Here is a 25,976-nt window from a genome sequence, read left to right as displayed (position 1 = left end):
AAAGACAACCGTTTATCCGCCCCTCGGATTAAGCTGTCAATGGTGAGTTTACAGACCAAACATCTTCATGTGGGTTTGAGTTGTCAGGCTAGCATAACGTTATAATATTGTATAACAATATAAATCTGTCGGTCCCCCTTTTGCTGCCAAAACAGCCCTTACCCTTACTCCACTAGACCCCTGAAGGTATGCTATGAAATCGGGCACCAAGAAGTTAGCAGCAGATCCTTTAAATCCTTTGGGCTGCGAGGTGGCGCCTCCATTGATCAGACTTGTTTGTTCAGCACGTCTCACAGATGCTCGATTGGATCGAGGTCTGGGGAATTTGGAGGCAAAGTCAACACCTCAAAATCATTGTTGTGCTCCTCAAACCATTCCTGAAATGGTTTTATGATACTGGTTGTTGAAATTATTTAAAACACACATTTTGGCAGAATCAGCTGCTATTTCTGCATCAATATTCATTTGCTCTTGTCTTTTCCTCTGTTGTACCTGTTGTACCGCCGAAGCATGTTTCTCCTTTAAAGCAGTTTCATGTGCAATTAATGCAGCCTTTTCTTCCTCTGCTATAATTCATGCTGAAGAAGCAGAATATCTCCTTGTTAGCACACTGCTAGAACTTTGAAACGCTGTAATTTGGTTCAATGTGATCTTGATAAGCATTGTCACCAACAACAGAACATGAAACTTGACTTTCAGGACTCGACCATTGATGAACATCATCCATAAAACCATTGCAAATTAACATCTTTCCATTGAACCATGCTTGTTGCTTTTCTTTTTCTTCATTGGGCAAAAGAACCATCACTGAATTCATTTCTTTTCCTTTATCACACAATTTGATACATTTCTCAAAAGCACATTGCACATCCATTTCATACTCCTGGTTAGACATAAAATCTCTAATGATAACAATCAAGTATTTTGCTTTATTTACTCTACTCTTTCTTGTTTTCTGAAATGTTTTCAGCAATGGCGTTGGAGTAAGTTTGGTGTTTTTGTTGTTTTCCCCCCTCAGAATCCATTTCAACATTCTCAGTCGGCACATTAGTCTCTGTTTGTTTACCAGCAGCCATAAAATCTTTACCACAGTTAACCAGACTCATTTTCACAGAGTGTTGAATTAATTCACCTTGTCAGTACCTTTAAAAATGAAGCAACCAATGCATTGGATTTACACTATTAAATGTGTAAGTCATTCATAAGGAAGCCTTACACATATCTTGCATTGGATTTATTTACAATAAATACGCTTCATATTGACTTGTCCTTCTTTCACATGTCCAACTATATCCAAAGTGCTATCCAGTGCTTAATTCGTTTAAAAGTTCCAAAGTGATGCATGATAATCCACAAAGGTGCAATTTTGGACCAAATTCAGTGACAATGACCTTCTTGTCACATAAGCCCCTTTCACACTGCACGTCGCACCCGCAATATTCCCGGAATATCTGTGTGAAAGCACCACGTCCCGGCATTGATTGCTGAATTGAACCCGGGTCGGGGACCTAGTAATATTGTGGTATTCAACCCGGGATGAGCGCTGTGTGAACAAAAGCCGAAACTAATGCCGCAACATGTACGTAGTTATCGTGCGACTCCTAGAGCTTGTTTTTTCAGTAATACAACCCTGCAGTGCCAGAAGAGCTAGTCGGTGTTTTAAACGCAGAGAGTGTTCGTATACAAAAGAAACTAAAATTAAACAAGCAGAAATGAGCGCAAACTGGACACAAGTCGAGACCACGGAGCTCCTTACTATCCGCGCTGAAGCTGAGATCGCTCGCCATTATACGTCACATCAGGATGTCACGTGTCAACTCGATCCGGGACCGTTACGGGTTGTGTGTGAAAGCGCACATATTACGGTATTTTGCTGGCATTGTGAATGGACCAAATCTAGCGGCCCGGGAACAAATGCCGGGTCGCATTATCCGTCTATTTGCCGGAATCGCAGTGTGAAAGGGGCGTTAGAGGTGTTTGTAGGATTGTTTTTGATGCTTGGCTCCAGAGAAAAGAGCATTGTCACCAACAAAAGAAAAGAGAAAAAAGTTCTCGCTCCCAGGGCTGCGATAACAAAATGACAATTTTTGTTCTCGCAGCCCTGGTTTGGGAGTTCTCGCAGCTTGTTCTCGACACATCGCCTGAGCAGAATTTTTTCCTGCGGGTGTCTGAGAACTATTGTGTGATTGGTCATACATTTAAAGTGGGCGTGGTTAATGCAGAGAAACGCAGATGATCGGCACCTGCTTTACTTGGGAAGTATGGAATATACTGGCAAGAAATGGCAAACTGTTCTGCCACCTTGAGAAAATGAACAAATTTCTTTGTTCTTGTAGAGTATGTTCCAAGCTTAAATCCAGTACTGCATTTATAAACGTTATTTATCACTGTTTCCGATGCTCAAACACATTGTAATCCCCTCCAGTTTGCTTGTCCTGGCACAGTCAAAAAAGGTTGTGCTTCCCTCATTGCACTTCACTACACCCAAGGGGGTAATCTAGCCCTCGGAAAGCATACCTCCCATAGGGGCGGCCATTGCTAACCAAGCCATCACCTGCTGTTAGCATCCCATTGACTCCCATTCTATTTTGAGTCACTTTGACGGTGAATAACTTTGCTTCTGATGCGTTTAAAGACTTCATTTGTCCATTGTTTATTTATAAAGAAACACATACATAAAAGGCTCCATTACCTTGTATCTTACACTATCACCCTGTAGAAGCTGTTTTTGTAAAAATAGGCTAACGATTACGTCATAACCAACGCGACTCTGACGCACAGTTGAGAAATTACCGTATAGACCTGAGGAGACGCTCAGAAACAATCTTTTACTGTCTATGAGGCATTTGGGGGGACGTGGAGACATAAAGTCTGATAAAGTCAAGGGGGAAGAATGGGGAGAAGCCCATAGTGAGCCAAGAGCAACGGGACAAAACATTTAAACAACGTGATTCAGATTTCACTCTCCACAACTACTAGAAGTCTTATAACTGTTGGACAGGTTGCTTATGTCACATCTACGTCCTCAAGCTCAGTCTGAGCCTGCGCAGTTCGCTCAGCCATCAGGAACTAAGTGCTTCTAACTGACTTCAGTTCTCGCCGTTGAAGTCTATGGGGACGCTCTGTCCATTTCTTTTACTGTCTATGGCTGTGTCTGCGTCCTCCGGAGGTCGCATTTGAAGGCTGAATACTTTATAAGGCTGTCTTATTTCAAAAAAGTGACAAGTACACTCCAAATGCGACCTTCGAATGCGTCCTTCTTTCACAGGAATTCGGAGTGTGTGCATGAGGTTAAGCCTTCGCGGCTGGAGATAACCCACAATTCTTTGAATCGCCGTTAACAACCGTCATATATATTTTTTTATATTATATGAAAAAAACTGCACCACTGCCAGATATACATGTGAGCGTAGGTGTGGTGTTTAAAATGTAAGTTCAAGCTTGTTTTTTTTTTTTTAAGCTCTATTACCTTAAACAGATAGTTGTGGTAAACAGGATTACAACGCTTTAGGGCTTTTAAAACGTTTAGAACAGTACATTGCTGTCAAGACAAGAAGCATTTCATAGTAATTTTAAAGTTATAAATAATTTTCATTCATATAAACTGCCATGAGTGCGCAACGAGGCTGAACGTGTTGTCCTAAGAAGGACGTCTCGTTTAATTCTGATCGAGGACACTCCGTATACTGCATCCTACACAGGACGGGTCCTCTGGAGGACGCAGCCTTCGAAATTTAATGAAATGAGACACCGCTTGTGACTACACCTGGCTTCACTTACTCCCTGGCTGCCTATATACCGATTAAACTCACACTGCACCCAGTGTCCAGCAGTGGAACTACAACAGATTATAAATGGAGCATAATGGCTCTTACAATGACCTACTAAATATGAACTGTCAGGCCTTTAGGAAAGGTTTATTACTTCTTATTTAAAAAAATAATAATAATTGTGTATGTACAATTAAGTGTAAGTTGCTTATCTTGAAATATTACTATACAATCTATTCTGACCATATAAAAATCAAGGATTTCACAGCAAAAATACTGCTGGAAGCACAAGCTGAAGGTGGACGTTTGTACAATTATACCAAAAACCAATTATCTATATTAGAGACTATCAAGGAATGTAGGCGTTTGTGTGTGACAGGTTTATTATCATATTTCTAATTTAGAGGCCTTACTGTAACTCCAGCTCATATTTACACTGCATACACCTAATGCCAATGTCTTGGCTAACTGATAAAAAAAAAAATGAAATATCACATTGACATAAGTAGTTAGACCTTAACTCAGTATTTGGTTAAAACACCTTTGGCAGTAATTACAGCGTCAGGACTCAAGCTGGCCATCGGGACCATCTTTACAGCCTCAATTATTTTTTGAGTCTAAATACCAAGCTTTTCATACCTGGATTTGGAGATTTTCTGCCATTCGTCCCTGCAGATCCTCTCAAGCTCTGACAGGCTGGATGGTGACCATCGCTGGACAGCCATTTTCAGGTTTCTTTAAAGATGTTTGATGTCTCCTGTTGTCTTGGCTGTGCGCTCTGGGACAGTCCTGTTAGAAGGTCAATCTTTGGCTCATTCTAATGTCTTAAATGCTCTAGACCAGGTTCTTCTGCTCCTCCAGTCCCTGCCTGTGAAAAACATGATGCCCTACCGTAGGGATGGTGTAGGTGATGATCGATACCTGGTTTCCTCCAGAGATGACCCTTTTAATTGAGCAAATGGACAATCCCAGAAATCGGGTTGTTTGAATGGTTCCATTCACTGGGTTCAAACAACACAATTTCTGGGTTTGTTCATTTCCAACCCAACTTGTGTTGTTTTTAACCCAGTGTTTTTTTTAGAGTGAAGCTGAACAGACCAGAGATCCTAGTTTTTTTTTTTTTTTTTTCCAGTCTGAGAAACTAATTTGAGGCTTTCATGTGTCATGCTGCCATAAAGCTCAGTTCAGTGGAGTGCTGCAGTGATCGTTGTTCTTCTGCAAGTTGCTCTCTTATCTACACACGATCTCTGGCGCTTAACTAAAGGACCATTGGGTTCTTGGTCACCTCTCTTACAAAGGCCCTTCTCCCCAGATTGTGCACTCAGTGTGTTTGAGCGACCAGGTCTGTTCCAAACTTCTTTTAGTAAGAATTATGGAGGCCACTGTGTTCTTGGGAACCTTTACTATAGCAGAAATGTTTTTTTGTAGTCTTCACCATACTTGACTTTTGGTCTGATATGCATTCTCAGCTGTTAGGCTTTATATAGGCAGGTTTGTGCTTTTCCAAACGATATCCAATTCATTGGATTTGCCACATGTGGTCTGCAGTCAAACATCAGAAACATCCTTCATGTGCCGTTTAAGTAAATTCAACATCTGCAGTGAATCTGCAGTGAATTAAAAAGGAAAAAAAAAATCTTAATATGTACATTCATCCATCTAAAATATGTTTTTCTTCAAACTGGAAAGAGACACTGTCCTGCTGTTTCCATAGCTCATTATGCAAGAAACTTTTTTTGAGCACCAGACCAGCACATTAGAAGGATTTCTTAATGATTCTTTAACAGGTTTCCATAATGGCTGCTGGAAATTAGGCTTTGAATTACCATCCATAAGATTAGAACTTCCTTTGAAAGTGTGTGTTTGATGTCCTCTTGTGAGTATAAATAAAAGGGAATAAATTTCATTATAAATTGTCTGTCTCATGTCTCCGGTAGGATGTCTCCTCACATTCCTGCAGTAAAGAACCGTGTACATCAGCCATCACAACAGGCCTCTCGCCAAATGATGGAGGAAATGGGGCGCACTCCGTTATTAGACTATGTGCCCTACCTGCGTACAGACGAAGTTTATCAAATGGACCCCCTGGCTCCGCTCTCCAGACCCTCGACACATGAAGCCCAACAGAGAATCAACACAGGTCAGTGAAATATGGCTTTTAAACCTCTGCGGTATGCGCTCATTACACCGGACAAATCCATTCCACAGTAAAGGGGGGGTGAAACACTCAGTTTCAGTCAATCTCATGCCAATCTTGAGTACCTATAGAGTAGTATTGCATCCTTCATATCGCCGAAAAGTCTTTATTTTTATTACATTTATAAAAGAAATATAGGCTGTACCGAGTCTTTCTGGAAAAAAAAACGAGTGGCTGGAGGCGTATCGAGTGGGCAAAGCTAACGAATGACGAGCACACCCAAACCCAAGTATGCTATCGATCGGATTCAGCTAATACATGATCCAGAATCAGACTGAAATAAATTGAACAGGAGAAGCAGCAACAGCAGGACGTCCATCTCTGTGGTATGTACTGTATTTAGTGGCCTGTCAACGTTTGTGTGTCTTTACTCGCAGATTATGAGGACATGATTCGGTTTATGGACTATTGTATGCTACTAAACCTTAGCAGTAGCAAGCAAAACGGTTTTGCACGTCAGACTAGTGTAACGTTATACAGAGAACAACAATGGAGTAACCTTTAGCACATTTGAATGACGAAGCACGCGATCGTGTCGTTTACTGATGTTTACTCACGCGCCGATAGCCAACAGCACAGACATTTGAAGCAGTTTTACTCACCGGCTGCTTCCAAAGCAGGACCGAACCTTTATCGCTGGGACCGCTCCGTCAAAAACACACTTCTTTGGTATGATTTGGTGAAGTCCTGTGACGTGGAAATCCACTTTGAGACACGACTGAAACGATGTTGTGAAGCTTCCCGTCATTTCTGCGTTCAAATCGGTTCAAATGCAGCGCTGCCTTCCCGGAATGCTGTGCTGAAGCGTTGAAGTCGCTCGACGTCACCCATAGGAATAAAGTGGAGCGCGGCGCGTCATAAGTGTTCACGGACGACTGGATCTGTATCTGAGACTGTTTACGGCGTGCATTTCCTCTCTCGCTCTAGTCACGCGCGCGCACGCTACAGGGAGAAGATCCCGTACGGCCCATACAAGGACCTTCCGCTCTATTAACGTCAAGCCGAGCCATACTCGAAAAAAACTCTGCGAAACTTGTGAGAAACCGGAAGGAGTATTTTTGACACAGAAATACTCCATCAAACGTCCAACATTAGTTTTTGAAACTTTGTCTATGTTTAGGATGGGAATCCAAGTCTTTAACAGTGTAAAGAGCTCAGCATGCATGAAACAGCATTTCACCCCCCCCCTCCCCCCCCAAGCCATAACTCTGTGTGACTGACCTCTTTGTGTGTTCTTGATTTTATGACGACACAAATTCAACAATTGGTGAAATATCTCCTCTAAAACATCCCAACCGTCAGTGTTTTGCTAAAAAAAAAATTGTTACCCAGAAAGTCTAATGAGACAAGCTTTGTGGATTTACTCACTTTTAGGTTGTTCCATCTTCCCTTCTTCAGTGGAGCACAAAAGCAAAGTTCTTGATATATCTTCAGAGTTCTTTACCATAAAACAATTCTTACCAATTGTCTGTCTAGCTCCAAAAGGAGTCTAAGCATTATAAAAGGACTATTTTGAATCTTAATGTGCATATACAGTATTTCTGCTTTGATCGTTAGTGATAATTCGTCACACAAAGCAGAGCTAAATACATTTTTTTTTTTTTTACTTTAAGTGAATATAGCACAGGAGTCAAGTTTATGATACTTTTTTTGTCCTTTCTGGAGCTTGATGCAGCAGCAAACATTCCTGGCTCCTTTAGGTGAGAGACTGATTTCAATAATCTGTAATGAAGACGATGTGGATGTGGTTTTTATTTGCAGTTGTGAGCGGCAGCAGACAGGGGTCACCTCTGGTCCAGCACGACCCCGACGCCCCTAAAAGCACTGAAAGGCAGCAGGCTATACTGAAGGGTCTGTCCGAATTAAGACAGGTAATGCTCCGACCCAAGCTCAGGATGGTTTTCTTCTATGATACATTACCCGTTTCCTATCTTTCTTTGATGCAGACATATCTGCAAGAGGTTTTTTTTCTTGTTGTCATATGAAATGTTGATTTCTTTTATTTTAAGGGGCTGCTGCAGAGACAACGAGAGCTAGAAACCAGTCTAAACCCGGTCCTGCAAACGCAACACAAAAACTACTTTTCACCTTTTAGACCTGTGTGATCCAAAGCTGCTTCCCAACAGGACCAAGCCAGCACTTTATATTATTAACAATGAAACTTGCTTTTAAGGAAGGAGATGTTGCTACTTGAAAAATGAATGGAGTGTAATACATCAGTCTTGCGTTGTATTCTGGGTTTTGGGGTTGTTTTTATGGCTTGAATGTGACTTTTACAATTTTCTCTAAATGTGAATTGCATGTATTTAAAACCTTTTACATTAAACTTGAAGTTGCTCATCTTATCATCTATTGAACATACTTTTTTCACCCTGGTTTAAACAAATAATATTACTTCTGAGTAACAGCTACCTAAATATTTCAGCAACATGGACATTCATTAATTTACAAAGATTGGTTGTAAAGTTGTTTAATGTTAATCGGCTTTATAAAAATAATACTAAAACCAAGGCCTTGAGCTTTTTCACAAAAGGGAAAAAAAACCAACATGTCAGCCCGACCAACATGCAAAAGCAAACTACAAATATAATGTTTTCTGAAAAATATTGAAATGAATCTATTTTTCATTCACTTTCAGTGAAAACCTGGAAAAGTTTCATTTCTCTCATACAAAAGACAAACTGAAATTTTCAGTTGTAAACCTGTTGAAAACTATCTACACACATTGCTGGTTCACCAGCCACCAAATCCTCCCCTGTTGGGACGATAAGCGTTTCCTTGGAATGCCGGATTTCCCTGCCAATTCTGGATGTATGGAGAACTCTGGAGCTGCTGTACGTCCATGCCGTAGCGAGCAGCCCAAAGGCCTGATGCCGACCCCTGTGCCAAATGGCTCCACGTCATCTGCATGTTGTTATTATTAGGCAAGAACCCTCTCAAGACTGGAGGCCCTAGGTTGTTGGAGACCGTGCAGTTCAGAAGAGGATGTCCAATAGTACCATTGTGAGATACAAATCTAGTGCCGTTCAGACCCATGGGGCTCTGTGTAGCTGATATAAAGCCATTTCCCTGCAGTGATGGATAAAAAAAATTGCTAGGTGTGGGAAATAAACCGCTGCTCCTGCATTGGCTCTTGACGGGTTTGTCAAAGGAACTAGTATTACGCACTGGTATCATCTGGGCGTTCTCCAAGATGCTGCTTCCATTGGATGCTTGACCACTACCAACGTTGCTCCCAGCATTAATCATGGCTGAACGGGTGTCCATGGAGCTTGTACTTGATTTCTCCCAAGTTTCTGGATTATTTAATATATTGCTGGTGTTCTCCGCCGCTGTGATCGGTGCAGCTGTAGGTGTGGCTGGTTGGAAGCTACACGCCACTTCTCCTATCTGGCCCATTTCAGGTCTAGCTTCAACAGAAGATGCTAACTCTGCTTTTCCAGAAGCACAGGTCAGTGGAGCCCCAGTGAATGCTGATTCAGTTTTGTTGGAAGTGCAGGAGACTTGTGACTCTGGTAGAGAAGCTGACAGACTGGGGGTTTCGGAGGAGTACTGAGGATAGGAATCTGACAGATCGCTAAGGCCGAGGAAGCTCTGGTGAGGATTGACCCGAAAAGAAGTCTCTGAAATTTCACCTGTGTCTGACTTTGCAAGCATCCTGGACGCCTTGAATTGAGAAATTGCTTCACTGAGAGCTTTAAAATCTAATTCTTCAGTCATCTCGCTGCTTGCTGTGGGCGCAGGAATTGTGTTTGCTTGGTCTTGAAGAGAGGGTTCGGAGACAGGAGAGTACGGCTCGGTCACAAGTGACGGATGTTGGTCTGTAACAACATGGCTCAACTTAGTTGAGACAGACACACTGTTATCTGAAGAGTCCAGGTCCGAGTCCATTGACATGCTATCATCTCTCACTACAGGGACAAGAGAGAGGTTACAGGCCATCAACAGTCAGAATTTCAAATCAATTGCAACATTTAATAAATACACAGTAGATAGTAAATTGGTTTTAAAACCATGATTGTAACCAAATTTGGTTCTACAATATTCTGCACTTTAAAAAAAAAGAGATTATTACAGAGACAAACCTGTAAAAAGTTTTATTTTTTTAGAATATACCATTAAAATGAAGATTTTGGTACAGTGACAACTTGGTACCTTGATTGACATTTTTTTAGTTCATGTTTTTAATTGGTCATTCTTCAAACACAATACAATGTCTGTACAAATATTTTTACTGTCAGCTCTTCAATGTCTAGTTCTGTTTTAATGAGAGGAAACTGCACCAGACAAAACACTGACCAATCATGTGACTTGCAAAAAGACATTTTGTTCATAAAATCAAGTGACTGAAAATGAAAAGAAAACCCCTTATAAACACAGAAGAAAACCTTACTAGTTTGGAAAGGCATGAGGCCAAGTACAGTCCGGTCCATAAATATTGGGACATCTAATCTTTTTGGCTCTATACACCATGGATTTGAAATAAATGTCATGTGCTTTAACTGCAGACTTTTAACTTTAATTTGAGGGTTTTTGCATCCAAATCAGGGGAATGGTGTAGGAATTACAATAGTTTGTTGTATATGTGCCTCCCAGTTTTTAAGGGACCAAAAGGATTGGGACAATTGGCTGCTCAGCTGTTCCATGGCCAGGTGTGTGTTATTCCCTCATTATCCCATAAACGGTTTCTGTCAATTCTTAATATGAGATCCAAAGAGCTGTCACTATCAGAGAAGCAAGCCATCATTAGGCTGAAAAAACAAAATCCCATCAGAGAGACAGCAAAACCTTTAGGTGTGGCCAAATCAACGGTTTGGAACATCCTTAAAAAGAAAGAACGCACCGGTGAGCTCAGCAAAAGACCCGGAAAACAACTGTGGTGGATAACCAAAGAATTCTTTCCCTGGTGAAGAAAACCCTTCACAACAGTTGGCTAGATCAAGAACACACTCCAGGAGGAAGGTGTGTGTGTGTGTGTGTCAAAGTCAACAATCAAGCAAAGACTTCACCAGAGATAATACAGAGGGTTCACCACAAGACGTAAACCATTGGTGAGCCTCAAAAACAGGAAGGCCAGATTAGAGTTTGCCAAACAACATCTAAAAAAAGCCTTCACAGTTCTGGAACAACATCATATGGACCGATGAGACCAAGATCAACTTGTACCAGAGTGATGGGAAGAGAAGAGTATAGAGAAGGAAAGGAACTGCTTATGATCCAAAGCATACTACCTTATCGCAGAACTGCTCCCAAGAATTTCACCACTATAGCACTTGTTTATATGGTTGCGTGACAAAGTGATTTGATTGATTGGTCAGTGAAGCGTGGTGGTGGTAGTGTCATGGCGTGGGCATGTATGGCTGCCACTGGAACTGGTTCTCTTGTATTTATTGTAGATGTGACTGCTGACAAAAGCAACTGGATGAATTCTGAAGTGTTTCAGGCAATATAATCGACTCATATTCAGCCAAATGCTCCAGAACTCATTGGACGGCGCTTCACAGTGCGGATGGACAATGACCCGAAGCATACCGTGAAAGCAACCAAAGAGTTTTTTAAGGGAAATAAGTGGAATGTTATGCAATGGCCAAGTCAGTCACCTGACCTGAATCCGATTTAGCACGCATTTCACTTGCTGAAGACAAGACTGAAGGGAAAATGCCCCAAGAACAAGCTGAAGAGTTGCAGTAGAGGCCTGGCAGAGCATCACCAGCGATGAAAGCCAGCGTCTGCTGATGTCTATGCGTTCCAGACTTCAGGCTGTAATTGACTGCAAAGGATTTGCAACAAAGTATTAAAAAGTAAAAAAGTTTGATTTATGATTGTTAATCTGTCCCAATACTTTTGGTCCCATAAAAACTGGGAGGCACATATACAAACTGGTGTAATTCCTACACTGTTCACCTGATTTGGATGTAAATACCCTCAAATTAAAGCTAAAAGTCTGCAGTTTAAGCACATATTGTTCATTTCATTTCAAATCCATTGAGGTGGTGTGTAAAAAAATATAAGAATTCTGTTGCTGTCACAATATTTATATGGACCTGACTGTATATGATGTCATTTTCAATAAAAGACTAAAGACTGCTAAAACTACTTGACAAAATGGCTACCGGCATGTTGGTGGGCAAAATAAATTGCATTCAAAATTATTGGCAAAATACAGAAATTTTAGTTTTGCCTATATTTATAATGCGAAAATACACAACCACACAATGAATTTGAATTAAGAAAAATGTCCATTCTAGAAGAGGTGTATTTAAGATGTTGTACTACGCTTTAGCAGCATCCGTCACCTGCTTTAGTTCTGCTGCCTTTTGCAATTATTTATTTTCATCTACCATAAAATACAGAGCAAGTTTAAGAAAAACGGAGATAAACGTTTTATCAAAATACATTTATTGGAAGATTTTTATATGTACACATTTGAGTCTAACAAAAGATATTATTAATACCAGTTCACTATATTTTAGGGGTTATTTCTATTTTGGGTTTTTGGTTGAAACAATTGCAAAGTTACGGTTCCAAATACAAACACTTTTCTGTATTTACACACTAAAATAGAACAGTTCTTTTTTAAGACATGTATAGCGTTCTGGAAACTTCTACATCTGACTAATCAAAATCTACAGACATCGATCTTCACACCTGCAAAAAGGTTACACACAGGGTCCAAAACACTCAAAGGTAAATGAAACAAGTTTCTGGCTGCTCTCTTTCTTTCAGTAACTGCAGCTGATCAATGGTTTATAAGCGTGTTTGTACACCTGGCTTGTTTGGAGTGTTTTGGTGCATTTCCTTCCTTGGTTTGGTTCGTAAAGGCATATTTGAACATGGCTATCAGATCTGCATCAACATAATCAGTTCGAGATCGCCATATATAATGCAATTGATCAGCTGGACATAGACCAATGAGAAGGCGCACATGTGACTAGAATAAACACATTCTGGTGCGTTTTGAATTGTTGCCTTGTGAAAGCAAACCAAACCAAAGGAAAAAAATGCCACATGATCATTTAAGTCAAAACAAAGCAAATGATCTACAGGTCTACTAAAGAAAAGGTTGCCATATGACACAGTTTATCGCCACAGATATATCTAGGATGGCTGTTTTTTTTCTCGTGAAGCCTACGTGGCAAAGTCTATGAATACCTCATATCTTAAAGGGGCTATATGTAAGAATACGCTTTTTTAATTGCCAATGTTTATACAGCTTGTAACGAAATTTGAAAAGCGAGACCTTCCTTGGCTTTTGATGAAAGCCTGTAGACTGATTTTCAATCATGTTGAAAAACAAAGGATGTGACCTAAACGTGCACTCCTGAAACACTCTTCCGCTCCCATTCATTTCTCTTCAAAACCTTCTGTACTCTAATGACATTAGCCCCTTTCACACAGCGGTAAATTACCAGAATGACTTTACCGCCAAATCCTTAAAAAGGCTTTTAACCAGTAAGAGACCGTTCACACTTCAGCAGTGAAACAACGGTAAATCCTGTGACGTCAGTCATCAGAAATGATCTTTAAACACTGCGCTGTTGTCTTCATCCGCCTGCATGAGACGAAGCACTTTTTTCTGTTCAATTTGACCAACTTTTGACGTTTGTGCCGTTTGACTTTTGGCAGAAGGGGATGATCGAACCAAATCTGATTGCAGTTGGACAGTATTATGAAAATTTTTAAGAGCAGAGCCGCAGCGCTGATGATGGAAAAGAAGGCTGGGTCTCGAGTGTGACGTTGTTGACACATTCTACTTAAATTATACCGGTCATTTTCATCACTGATAAAGTTACCACTTTCCTTACTGATAAATTGCCAGAGCTGATTTAGCAGTATTTCTGAAAAAGTCCTGTTCACAATCTCTTAACCGGTAGTTTACAGTAACGACTGTATGTGTGAAAGGGGCTACTATGCCATGCAAACAAAAGGGATTTATTTTAAACGATATTGCCAGATCCATATAGTCCCAAAAATACTTAATTTTAAAGACCTCATCTTTCAACATGATGCTGGTGAATTGCAGAGTGAGTCTCGTGTGTGTTACGTGCAATATTATAACAAGAGGGTGCACTTTTAGGACCGCCACAGTCTCAGGACTGCATTTCTAGGACCCTAGTGATAGTGCCATCTAGCCAACTATACTCCAACAGATGAGACCTGATTCAAACTTTTTTGAGCAGGCATGCACATTTTAAACTTAATTAGTTAACATATTTCAACAGGATTACCAATGGGTATGTTTAGGGTTAGAGGTTGATTAGGACAATATATCAATTAAACAATCAAACGACTAAATCTAGGGTCCTAGAACTGCGGTCCTGAAAATGCAGCCTGCGGCTTTGCAGGCAGATGATACTCGTAATGTGTGCGAGCGCGAGCTGTAGCTGTTGGTTGCAGTTCACTTAAAGGGTTAGTTCAACCAAAAATGAAATTGATGTCATTAATGACTCACCCTAATGTCGTTCCACACCCGTAAGACCTGAGGTTTGGTTTTCAATCCTCAAATAAAGATTCAAATGGTTATGAATCATCATATTGATTCATGATTCGAATCATGAATCAATACGCTGATTCATAACCGTTCAAATCTTTATTTGAGGATTGAAAACCAAACCGGAAGGGAAGACAATGCTGAATAAAGTCGTAGTTTTTGTTATTTTTGGACCCAAATGTATTTCTGATGCTTCAAGAGACTCTAATTAACCCACTGATGTCTCATATGGACTACTGTGATGATGTTTTTATTCCCTTTCTGGACATGGACAGTATAGTGTGCATACACTTAGATACGCTCTCGGGCTAAATATAAAATATCTTAAACTGTGTGTGAAGATGAACGGAGGTCTTACGGGTGTGGAACGACATTAGGGAGAGGAGTTAATGACAGACATTTCATTTTTGGGTGAACTAACCTTTTAAGTGAACACTGGTGCCGCTAAAAACAAGGGTTTCTGAATTCTACATATATCCCCTTTAAATACCAAAGATAATATAATAGGAAGAAATTCACAACGCCTTAACATTTCTGTGAAAGGAGTCGGCTCATCTCGTATGAAAACATTATAACCCCATTATTAATGGACAAAAAATATAAATGATAAAAAATACTCTACACAGTTTCAAGGTACTTAAAATCTGACATTCACTGGCAAGTGTTACAAAAATGCCATGGTTATATTCAGCGGTGTATGAATACAAAAGACCTGTTAATCCCAAAGGTAAACAAGATTTCTATTGGGTGCTCATCCATGTCCTTCCACTCCTCTTTCTTCAGCCTCGTCTTCTATTTTATCATGGCAAAATGCCAGCGTGTTTTTGTTCAGTACCTCTTTTAACTTTCAGAAAGCACAATTTTGTCCTGTCATTTTCTATTTTGATTGTTCATCAGTTCTCGAGCATCAACATGAATTTCCTTCTCATTGGGTACTCGTTTAGATCCCGTGTACAATCACAGTGACAGCAAGACGTGTAGTTTTGATGTTGTCAGATGGGTTTACCACAGAATCACTTACATGCTGGATCGGGAGTGGGGTAAACCTCAGCAGGCTGAATGCTGGCCACAGTTTCTCCACTGGCTAAACTGCTTATTACAAACTTTATGTCATCAACATTGGCAATAACGATGCCACTGCTTGAGTAGTGGGGGAACATCTCAAATTGGAAGCCTGTTGGACAGGATTTACACAAACATTACTTTCGTCATAAGCATTCACCAAAGCAACTGATTTCATAGCCATAAATCATGCTTGAATTCACCTTACAATACCAGGGTTTCTGCGGGTTTAATAAATGTAAATTTAAGACCTTTTAAAAAAAACTTTTAAGACCATTTAAAGAAAATTTAAGGAATAAACTGAAGGGAACAAATGTTCTCTAAATGTAAATGTCTAGGAAGCGCACAATGAGTAACATTTTCAACAGATCTCTATAACTTTTCAACTTATTTTACAAATGGATTGAGATAAATTTTATGATTAAAACAAGAACAAACATCTGCCAATAGGTTCATAATGCGGTGTGGCGGTTGTCATACTGACAGGCACAGCCCTCCTAAATATAGCTCAATAGGTTTAAGAACAATTATATAGTACTTATGTAATGAAACTGTCAAAAAAGTTTATAAAGCACCTGTAAGAAATATCAGGTGTCGTTGCTTGATGAATCTTGCTTGCAGATCCACTAGACAATCAAGGTCAGGTGCTCTACGTGATGGAGTGTCACAGTCATGATACGACAGGATTTCCACAATATGTCTCTTCTCATAAGCAGTGAGGATCTCGTACAAGTTCAAAGCCTCAGCTTTGAGCCTGGAGACAGAACAAACATAAAATGGTCTGTGCAGGGCAGTGTATGCAGTGCTATCAATCATGAACAGTGTTGGGGAAAGTTACTTTGAAAAGTAATGCATTACAATATTGCGTTACTCCCTTAAAAAGTAACTGAGTTACTTAGTTACTTTTTAAGAAAAGTAATGCTTTACGTTACTTTTTCTCACCTGGGCTGGGCTTGTTTTTTTTGTTTTGTTTTTTATAACAAAAAATATATATTTTTGTGCAAATAAAAAGACCTCTTCATAACAAAAAAAACAAAATTCACACATTAACAGTAGAGGGCGCAGCTCATCTCTCTTCCATTCTCAACAATGGAAGAATAGGACAAAAAAAAAAAGTTTTACCAATAAAAAAAATCTAGTAATTTTTGCTCATTGTTTAACTGAATCATCAAAGGTCTGCAGCAAATCGGTCAATAAATGTAGATTAAATGCTTACAAATATTTGTTTTATTTGACATTAAATTATTTGGAGGTTTGCATAGTCTGATTTTGCATTTCACTGATATTATACTTTTTGAGGAATACTGAATCTTTATTGTGCAAGTGAGATGAGGAAATGCTCAATTTTTTTAAGAACTATAATAACTATCATCATGTTTACACACAACGCCTCTGCACTTACTCTTGATTTCTCTCAACATGGGGACAGGAGAGCTGTCTGTCTGTTGCGCTACTTTTTTGCAAAAGTAACTCAGATATGTTGTTGCTTTACTAGTTACTTGAAAAAGTTATCTTATTACGTAACAAGTTACTTGAAATTCGATACCCCCCCAACACTGATCATGAAAAAAAAATGGTTTGTGCCAGGGTGACGGTTTAGTGGCAAACCTGCTGTGCTCTCTGAGCTTCTTGTGTGATTTGAAGTGTATCCTCCACCTCCAGGGGTTCTGAGGAGAGTTGAGCTGCTCAATGTGCTGGAGGATATCTTGAAGTTTCTCTAAAAACAGAAAAATTGCTTTGCTGGAACTTTTGTTGAAAAGTTATACTTCCTGGATACCTGAAAACATCCTGAAAGCGAGTTACCTGCTGTGATGACGGCCGGATTCAAGACATGCTCATCTGACACAATGAAACCCCCAGACTGAAAGAGTTCATTGTAGGTGTGGTTCTGAATGTCACTCAGGCTGTCTATACCAGCAAAGCTCACAGATGGATGTTTCTTCAGAGAAACTAAAGAAGGTATCTATGGGTAGAAAACACAACATCTGTGGTTTTCCAGTTTATGGAGCTGGGTTCCTAAATTCAGAGAGGATCATCATACTCTTCAACAAATCCATTCAAGAGCTGTGAATTACCTTGTGAACCTGTGTGGCGATGTCCATATTCTGAATGATGACCAGTAGTTTATCCTGACTATTGCTTTTCTCAAGGAAATCATGAGGGTTACACTCCAAATCCCCCAACTTTTTCAAATATTCCTGTTACAAATGTCAGAGCAGGGTTAGTATGTATTCAGATCTCCAGGCAACTTAAAGTTTGACTCGTTTAAACATCCATCTAAATTTGTTTAACACTTGACCATACGTTTAACTAACATTAAAGCCACAATTCCACCTTTTTTCCAAGTCTGTGAAAATGTATGTCTAATTGGCTATCTTTACACCTGATATTAAAGGAATAGTTCACCCTAAAAAGGTATTTTAAAGATTGACTTTCAAAGTATTTTTTTCCTACTATGGAAGTCAATGGGAACCACCAACTGTCTGGTTACAGACAATCTTTAAAATATCTTTTGTGTTCAAGCATAAAAAAGAAACTCATACAGGTTTGGAACAAGTTGAGGGAGAGTAAATGACGACAGGATTTTCATTTTAGGTTGAACAATCCCTTTAACATCCAATTTCAAGCGGACAGCACAAAGGTGCAAAGCTGGTCCAAACAACAGCAGAACAAACTAAAGGCAAGAAATTATTCTGCTCATAGATGCCACCTATGTCACTACCAAACATAACGCCGCCATATTTACGACCGTATTTACGCTCATATTATTCTCACATGCAGTTCCAGATGCAGCGTTTTGACTGAACCTCTTCTGCTTCTGCTGCATGAGATGAGAACACATTTTTATAATTTTCTGGGTCTTAAAAGAGTCTGCGTTTGGGATATCCCATGATGTCCTTATTTCATGCTAAACACATTTACTGGATGCATTTAAATCTGCTTTAAGTTTGTGTTTTTGTCACCTATAACACATGTGCACTTTAATAAGCAGGCATAAAGCAGGTTAATGCTTTTACATGCGCACTTTAATCGGGGTCAGAGGCGCAAAAAACTACCTGTGTCGACCGGTTTAAGACCTTACTCTGATAAAAGAAAACGGGTTACCACGTTTACATGACTGTTCATTGTCACCTCAATCGAAACGTGCATGTAAACGCAACCGCTGTCATTGTAGTTAAATTTACAGGCTTTTATCTTTATCTTACTCCCGAACCGAATGAATCAAAACCGAATCTCCCGGACTTTTCCTGAGTCATTTTTGATTAATTGAAATATCAAACATCAGATAATCTCAATCAAACACAAGCTCATAAACACATGGCAGTATGAAGCCTCCAAAGAGAACATACCAAAAGTATACAATTCATCCATTCATTCAGAAACACAAAACATCATCCCTTTATGATAGTACAGGAAGTTATGATAGTACTTTATGATAGTACTATGAAATAATAATGTTTATTATTTAACACTTTTGTTCTTCATAAAATAATAAAATACCAGTTCGGGGGTTCCTCTTTCAGCTGTTGTCGCAGCAATCTGCACAACATATTGCAGGCATTACCGAGACAGTCGGCTGTAAAGATGGCGACGCAAAACTATAGTGACGTCATGTGACCCTAACAAATACTGAAAGTGTCCATCTGCAACAGTTATATAGGCACATATTTTGAACACAGCCTTTAAATGACACAAAAATACTGCACTATTGACCAGGTTTGTGTTGGTCAATGGAGCAGTTGTTTTCAGTTCCTTAAAATAGCAATTCGCCAACAATAAGCCTGAACACACCTAAGCCCCTTTCACACTGCACGTAGGACCCGCAATATTCCCGAAACATTGCCGGGTCTCCTTCTGTGTGAAAGCAACCACGTCCCGGAATTGATTACCGAATTGAACCTGGGTCGGGGACCTAGTAACATTGCGGGATTCGACCCCTGACGAGCGCTGTGTGAACAAAAGCCGAAACTATTGCCGCAACGTGTACGTAGTTATCGTGCGACTCCTAGAGCTTGTTTTTTCAATAATACAACCCTGCAGTGCCAGAAGAGCTAGTCAGTGTTTTAAACGCAGAGAGTGTTCGTATACAAAAGAAACTAAAATTAAACAAGCAGAAACGTGCGCAAACTGGACACAAGTCGAGACCACGGAGCTCCTTACTATCCGCGCTGAAGCTGAGATCGCTCGCCATTATACGTCACATCCGGATGTCACGTGTCAACTCGACCCGGGACCGTTACGGGTTGTGTGTGAAAGCGCACATATTACAGCAGTGTGAATGGACCAAATCTAGCGGCCCGGGAACAAATGCCGGGTCGCATTATCCGTGTATTTGCCGGGATCGCAGTGTGAAAGGGGCTCTAGTTTTCAGACCAGCACACCCATGGGTGAACAGATGGGTGCAAGTGCATTAGCCATTTAAACGTGGCACAGGACAATAACCCTTGCATCGCACATGCTGTCTGATAGAGCCCATAGCGCCATAAGAAAGATGTACCTTTATTTCCCAGCAGACATCACTCTCCTCCTCATCCATGGACTGGATGTAGAAGTAAACCGAGTTCTTCTGAACTCCTTTAAGGATCTCCACCAGGTTACTGATCACATCTGGCTGTAGCTGATCAATGATACTGCTGAGGGCAGAATGTGCGTGCTCCATCGGGGCATCTTCAGCTGGGACGGCAGGGTGCGCCATCTGGCCCTCCACAGCTTCCGTAGTCTCCGCAACCGAACTACCGTTCATCTCAGGTGAGCCTTGACAAAGAGTATTAGTAGTGATGTTTGCTCCCTGGGTCTTTTGGCTCACCGAATCCTGCTCTAAAGGCCACGTCACTTGGGGAAGTTCGTGGACATCAGGGTCAGGCAAACTTGACTGATGTTGCGGTAGTGTCATTGAGTCAGGAAGGGCACTAGAAGGGGAACATGGTCTCAGAAATGACTCAAAAGTGTTGGGTTCAGTGGTTGAAGACAAGGAAGCACAAGGATTAATGTCGGAGGACGTATCAGGGACATTCGAAGTAACTTCTGTAGCAGAAGACGAGGAAGACACGGCTTCTTGAGCTGCATGGGGTCCACTGGCATGCTGGGAGTCTATGAACATCTTCAGGCTGTCGTGGAAAGAGCTGATGTAGTTACTGACAGGAAATGGAGTAGTGAAGTTTGAGACGTAATCAGAAAGTGGCACAACTCTCCGAGTCTGCGGCGGTTCCCGTGAGCCCTGAGTGCTTAAGCAAGAAACATAATAAATTTGATTGCCCCTCAAAAGCTGCTCCACCTCACTGGAAAAGCCAGAGATTTGCTCATCGACTATGTGGTCAACACCACCGCTCAATGGAAGGGCTTCATTTGCAGGACAGTCCTTCAGTGTAGTCTCAGGAGGAGGAGGCGTAGGGTCTTCCTCCTCAACCTCCGCTGCAGTCTGTACATCCAGATCCACGGCTATGCTGCTGCTGTCGGGCTGATACGGGGGCGAGAGATCTTTCTTTTCAGGTGTGGTGTGTGTGGATACAACTGGGCTCTGAAGGAAACGTGGATCTTCAGGATAGTCCATCTTTCTTTGGGAATATCTCTCTGTTTTCAGACCTAGGCAAGGAATTAAGAAAAAAAAATTACCAATAAGAAACGTTACTGAAATGCTAAATATCTTTATAGTTTATTTTTGAACATCTCTGTCTAGTACTAATTCTCAGAAACAGTGGCTGCATCTGAAATCGCATACGCCCCCCTACTATATAACAGGCGAAAAACAGTATGTGACAAAAGTAGTATGTCTAAATTCACAGTAGTCATAAAACAGTAGGCAAAAATGACCCAGAGGATCTACACTGCCGGTCCAAAGTTTGATTGGTAAGAAATGTATATATTTATTCAGAGAGGATGCATTACATTTATCAAAAGTGAGAGTAAAGACAATTATAATGATGGAAATAATTTTGCTCTTTTGAACTTATTCAAAGAATCCTGAAAAGTTTTCAACACTAACAATAATCAGAAATGTTTCTTGATCATCAAATCATCATAGAATGATTTCTGAAGGATCATGTGACACTGAAGACTGGAGTAATGATGCTGACAATTCAGCTCTGATCACAGGAATAAATTACATTTTAACATATATCCAAATAGAAAACAGTTATTTTAAATGGTAATAATATTTCACAATATTACCGTTTTTTGTATTTTTAATAAAATAAATGCAGCCTTGGAGAGCATAAGAAACTTCTTCTAAAAACATTACAAATCTTCCCGATCAAAAACTTGAATGGCAGTGTAGTTCCGGTGAGATTCTGAAGTGTGAATATGAGGGACACTTTACTATCCCATGAGGCCACAAGAGACTGTAATTACTTGTTCAAAATGAGTACCTAATCAAGAGAGTGTGTGATTTTGGACACAGACAGTGGTGCATGTTCCCCATGAGACATTACTAATGTAATGAAGTGAGTACTGAACTTAAGGTGGCGTCCTAATAGCCAACTTAAGACAACTTGATTTGTGGCTGGAGGTCATTCAAACAATTTAAGACTCCCTCCAATTCTCCAGCAACTACATAAATCCGGCTTTCAAGAGGAAATGTGTCTATATATTGTATTCGTTAAAATGTCAACTAAACATCCAAATAAATTAAATTACTAAACTAAAGGCAAGAAATCATTGTATACTGAAAGTGCCCATCTGCAACAGTTATATAGGCACATATTACTAAACACAGCCTTTAAATAACACAAAAAATACTTTATAAACTAAATTAAGTATCTGCACGCATTAGCACAATATGACAATGGAAATGAGAGTTTTCTTCAGAGCGGCTGTACAGCCGAATCAAATTCTGTTTGTTATTTTCCTGTTTAACACCATGAAGCTGCTTTGAAACGATCGCCGTTGTAAAAAGCACTATATAAATAAAGTTGACTTGGCTTGTTAAATATTTTTGTTTAAAATATTTACCATCTTATATTTTGCATAATTGGATGTTTTTATATAAACACTGACAAAAACAAAAACTTTAAGGGTGGACGATATGACTACATATAACATTAATATAAGTGATCACCCTGATTTAGACATACCTATATTGTATTAACATAGTCACAGGCTAATTTGCTTTATGCATTTTCCCGGCATTGAAATCAGGCATACCGGTATAAATGCCAAGAAACATTCCTGGCTACATGCCAATATCCATGGATCACTGGATTATTGGTAAGTGGTTAAGAACTCTAATCGATTCCAACTTTTAGATTAAACCAGGGGCGTAGCCATCTTTTCAGAAGTGAGGGGGACAGAAATGTTGTAAATGCCTTTTTTTTTTTTTTCTACAGATATAATCTATCGCATGTCTTGCTTTTAATTTGGTAAGATATCAAATACACTGCTGATCAATAACCACTAATATCTATAATATTTTTTCTCCTATATTTTATGCCAATTTTATGATTGGTTTATGTACTTCAAACACTTCCATAGATGTTATGCAAAAAAAAAAAAAATTATATATATATATATAACCTGCATTTATTTGATAAAAAATGCAGTAAAAAACGTAATACAGTGAAATATTATTGTGATGTAAATCAGCTGTTCTCTTTAATATATAATAAAGTGCAATTTATTTGTGATCAAAGCTGAATTTATCATCATTACTCCAGCCGTCAGTGTCACTAATCATTCTCATGAGGATTTGATGCTCAATAAACATTTATGATTATTATCAGTGTTTAAATTTTTTGCTGCTCATGGTGCTGCTTCATTTTTGTGAAAACAACCATACCATTCTAACATTTTTGGTCAAATAAAAAAAAGAGAGAATTTATTATTTATCAAACATGCATTAAATTAATTACAAGTGATATTTTTAATATCACAAAAGATAATAATTTATTTAATAAATGCAAATAATTGCTATCCATTGAACTTTCTATTCATCAAAGAATCCTGGAAAATAGGCCTATCGTGGTTTCCGCAACATTTTTAAGCAGCACAACTATTTTCAACATTTTTTTTGATAATAATCATAAATGGTTCTTGATTATAAAATCCTCATATGACAATGATTAGTGAAGGATCATGTGACATTGAAGTCTGGACTCTGGAGTAGGCTAATAATGGTAAATTCAGCTTTCAGTTTCCATGTAAACACACTTGCCCGTGACTTTAAGAGGCGCGCTATCAACCGAGTTTAGAGAAAGCTGTCTTTAGCGTCCCTGTTAACTTGCCCGCCACCGTGCAGGGTAACGCCGGCTCGAATCCCGCTCGGAGCGGGTTGACTAGGATCGGGGAGACCCAGTAAAAGTGCGGGGGACGAAAATACTTTTTATTAAAAGTGCGGGGGACACGTCCCCCCCGTAATCTAGGCCCATGGATTAAACTGATAATCATATTGCGTTTTACATAGTTTCCCCTATTAACTCTAGTCATGCAGCAGCTCTTTTGCTCTTCTTGGATGTGTTCCAGCAGGAAAGTGATGTGAATGCATACCATTGGCTTTGTTGACTTAAAATGCATAATCATATAATATTGACCTTAAAAAAAAACTTTTTTGCTGATATTGACTTGGCAAGGTCATAAGACACAGTGTTCTTCAGGTCTTCATCAGTGACTTTACCTGTGATGGGTATTAGTACCCATGGGATTGTCTTCTCCCCGAGCAGGTTAACTCCACGCTGCTGTCCACCAGAATCTGAACAAGGGCTAAATGCTTCTAAACTACTCAAGCTCCCAGCGGTCTCCTCCTGAAACGGCAAAAACATCATCAAAATCCATACCTGGACTTCATGGCTTTTTAACCAAATCACTGGAGAAATGCAAACTATCATAAAAAGAAACAATACTTTGGCTAGATGCAAAACTAGCAGCTGTTATTCAGCTAAAGCACTTACACTAGGTGCGGTCAGGCTAATGGGCTAAATGCTATTCAAAACCCACCAAATCATGACCAAAATAAGACTAATCCAGTAAAAACTGTGTTCTGGGGTAACAGTGCAACAGTAGGTGCAGTAGTATTCAAACATCTGCTCCTGTTTTAGCTTTAAATGTATTAAATATTTTCATGGGACTTATTGCTCTTCATTCACCAGCAGAACAATGGCTTATAATTTAGGCCAGACTTCACTTATTTTACCTAACCGGAGAATAATCATATGGAGTTAAAGGGGTTAAAGGGTTAGTTCACCAAAAGATGAAAATTCTGTCATTAATTAATTAAAAATCATGTAATTCCAGGAGTCTGAGACAGGCTAGAATGAAATTAACGAATAAAGTCGTTATTTTTATGTGTTTGTTTTTGCACACAAAAAGTATTCTCGTCACTTCATTAAATTAAGGTTGAACCACTGGAATCACATGGACTATTTTAATTAATCTCTTTACTACCTTTCTACACCTTGAAAGTGTGAAATATTTTGCTGTCTATGGAGGGCTCAGAGCTCTCTTATTTCATCAAAAATATATTAAAGGGTTAGTTCACCCAAAAATGAAAATGTGATGTTTATCTGCTGACCCCCAGTGCATTTAAAGCCTCGTTTTCACCTCAGGAACTTTACCCAGGAACTTTTGGGTGGTACTCGGGTGAATGAAGTTCCGGGTAAATATTTCCCCCTCCAAACGGCCCTGCTCGCGAGGTAGTACTTTTTCAAAGTTCAGGAACTTTCGAGGGCGGGACTTGGGCGCTGAACATGCTGATTGGTTGAGCTCACGCAGCATTTTATTTCAACCGGCATTTTTAAAAGTCTTTTGTGAGGTTCGGTCTGCGTTCAGTAAATATCAGTCTTGCTCTCTGTCTGATGGCGCGCGTTCGTCTCAGCCATCTCACGTTCAATGTCCGTAATAGCTGATAATAATATACATTGTCATTTTAAATCTAGCTTTACAAGCTTTCTGAATATGCTGCTGAATCTCCATATTAGTGCTCTTTTCTGTCGTTGTTAATTACCTCTTTAGTAAACCTAACGTTATACATAACCAGCAAAAGCAGCACAGCTTGAATCTCTTCCATACTCATTATAAATTTTTTTACAGTCTATTTTTCACCATGTAAACGACCTGACCGATTACTCTTAAGTGTGTGTCCTTACATGACATGACCGCGCGTGCCGCACTCATTTTGGTTTACATGACATGAGGGGTAAACTTTTTATTTCGTAAGTTATGAAGATAATGTTGGAGTAATGACACAGTGTATATTGCCCCAGGCAGTTTTTACTTTAACTGTGCCTGACAGAAGATTTTTTTTCTGAGATGATTATTACACTTTACAACAGATAAATAGCTATAAATAATACTGTATTAGTCCTGGTGGCCGTTAAGAGTTGCTATGGCTACAGTAAACACATTCAGCTGCTGGAGAAAACAGCGGTGACATTTTTGATGCGGCAGACAAACTGCATGTGACAAAATGATTGCGATTGAAAGTCATCACAGATAACGTCTCATGTAAGCAGTCCACTAAATCTTTCAA

At 39.7% G+C, this 25,976-nt stretch overlaps 2 protein-coding genes across 7 annotated transcripts in view; one reads left to right on the top strand and one right to left on the bottom strand.

Moving 5' to 3' along the window:
• ccdc66 (coiled-coil domain containing 66) overlaps positions 1 to 8,312 on the top strand; it is a 191,430-nt gene extending 183,118 nt beyond the window's left edge. For 3 of the 4 annotated variants that reach the window (XM_067416338.1, XM_067416337.1, XM_067416340.1), the window contains 3 exons: positions 5,705 to 5,910; positions 7,729 to 7,838; positions 7,977 to 8,312. In XM_067416338.1, coding sequence (XP_067272439.1) covers positions 5,705 to 5,910; positions 7,729 to 7,838; positions 7,977 to 8,072 — 412 coding nt within the window. In that variant the 3' untranslated portion in view covers positions 8,073 to 8,312. The remainder of the gene's footprint in view (positions 1 to 5,704; positions 5,911 to 7,728; positions 7,839 to 7,976) is intronic. The other variant, XM_067416339.1, reaches the window with a different exon arrangement.
• A 144-nt stretch (positions 8,313 to 8,456) lies between these two features.
• tasora (transcription activation suppressor a) overlaps positions 8,457 to 25,976 on the bottom strand; it is a 69,102-nt gene continuing 51,582 nt past the window's right edge. For all 3 annotated transcript variants that reach the window (XM_067416334.1, XM_067416335.1, XM_067416336.1), the window contains 8 exons: positions 24,126 to 24,252; positions 20,019 to 21,103; positions 17,596 to 17,718; positions 17,324 to 17,483; positions 17,129 to 17,237; positions 16,096 to 16,274; positions 15,480 to 15,632; positions 8,457 to 9,878 (listed from right to left, as the gene is read on the bottom strand). In XM_067416334.1, coding sequence (XP_067272435.1) covers positions 8,701 to 9,878; positions 15,480 to 15,632; positions 16,096 to 16,274; positions 17,129 to 17,237; positions 17,324 to 17,483; positions 17,596 to 17,718; positions 20,019 to 21,103; positions 24,126 to 24,252 — 3,114 coding nt within the window. In that variant the 3' untranslated portion in view covers positions 8,457 to 8,700. The remainder of the gene's footprint in view (positions 9,879 to 15,479; positions 15,633 to 16,095; positions 16,275 to 17,128; positions 17,238 to 17,323; positions 17,484 to 17,595; positions 17,719 to 20,018; positions 21,104 to 24,125; positions 24,253 to 25,976) is intronic.

This window comes from Pseudorasbora parva, chromosome 14, assembly GCF_024679245.1.
Source record: "Pseudorasbora parva isolate DD20220531a chromosome 14, ASM2467924v1, whole genome shotgun sequence".
NCBI lineage: Eukaryota > Metazoa > Chordata > Actinopteri > Cypriniformes > Gobionidae > Pseudorasbora > Pseudorasbora parva.
Note: the sequence above shows the minus strand (reverse complement) of the source record. Positions and strands in the feature narration are given on the sequence as shown.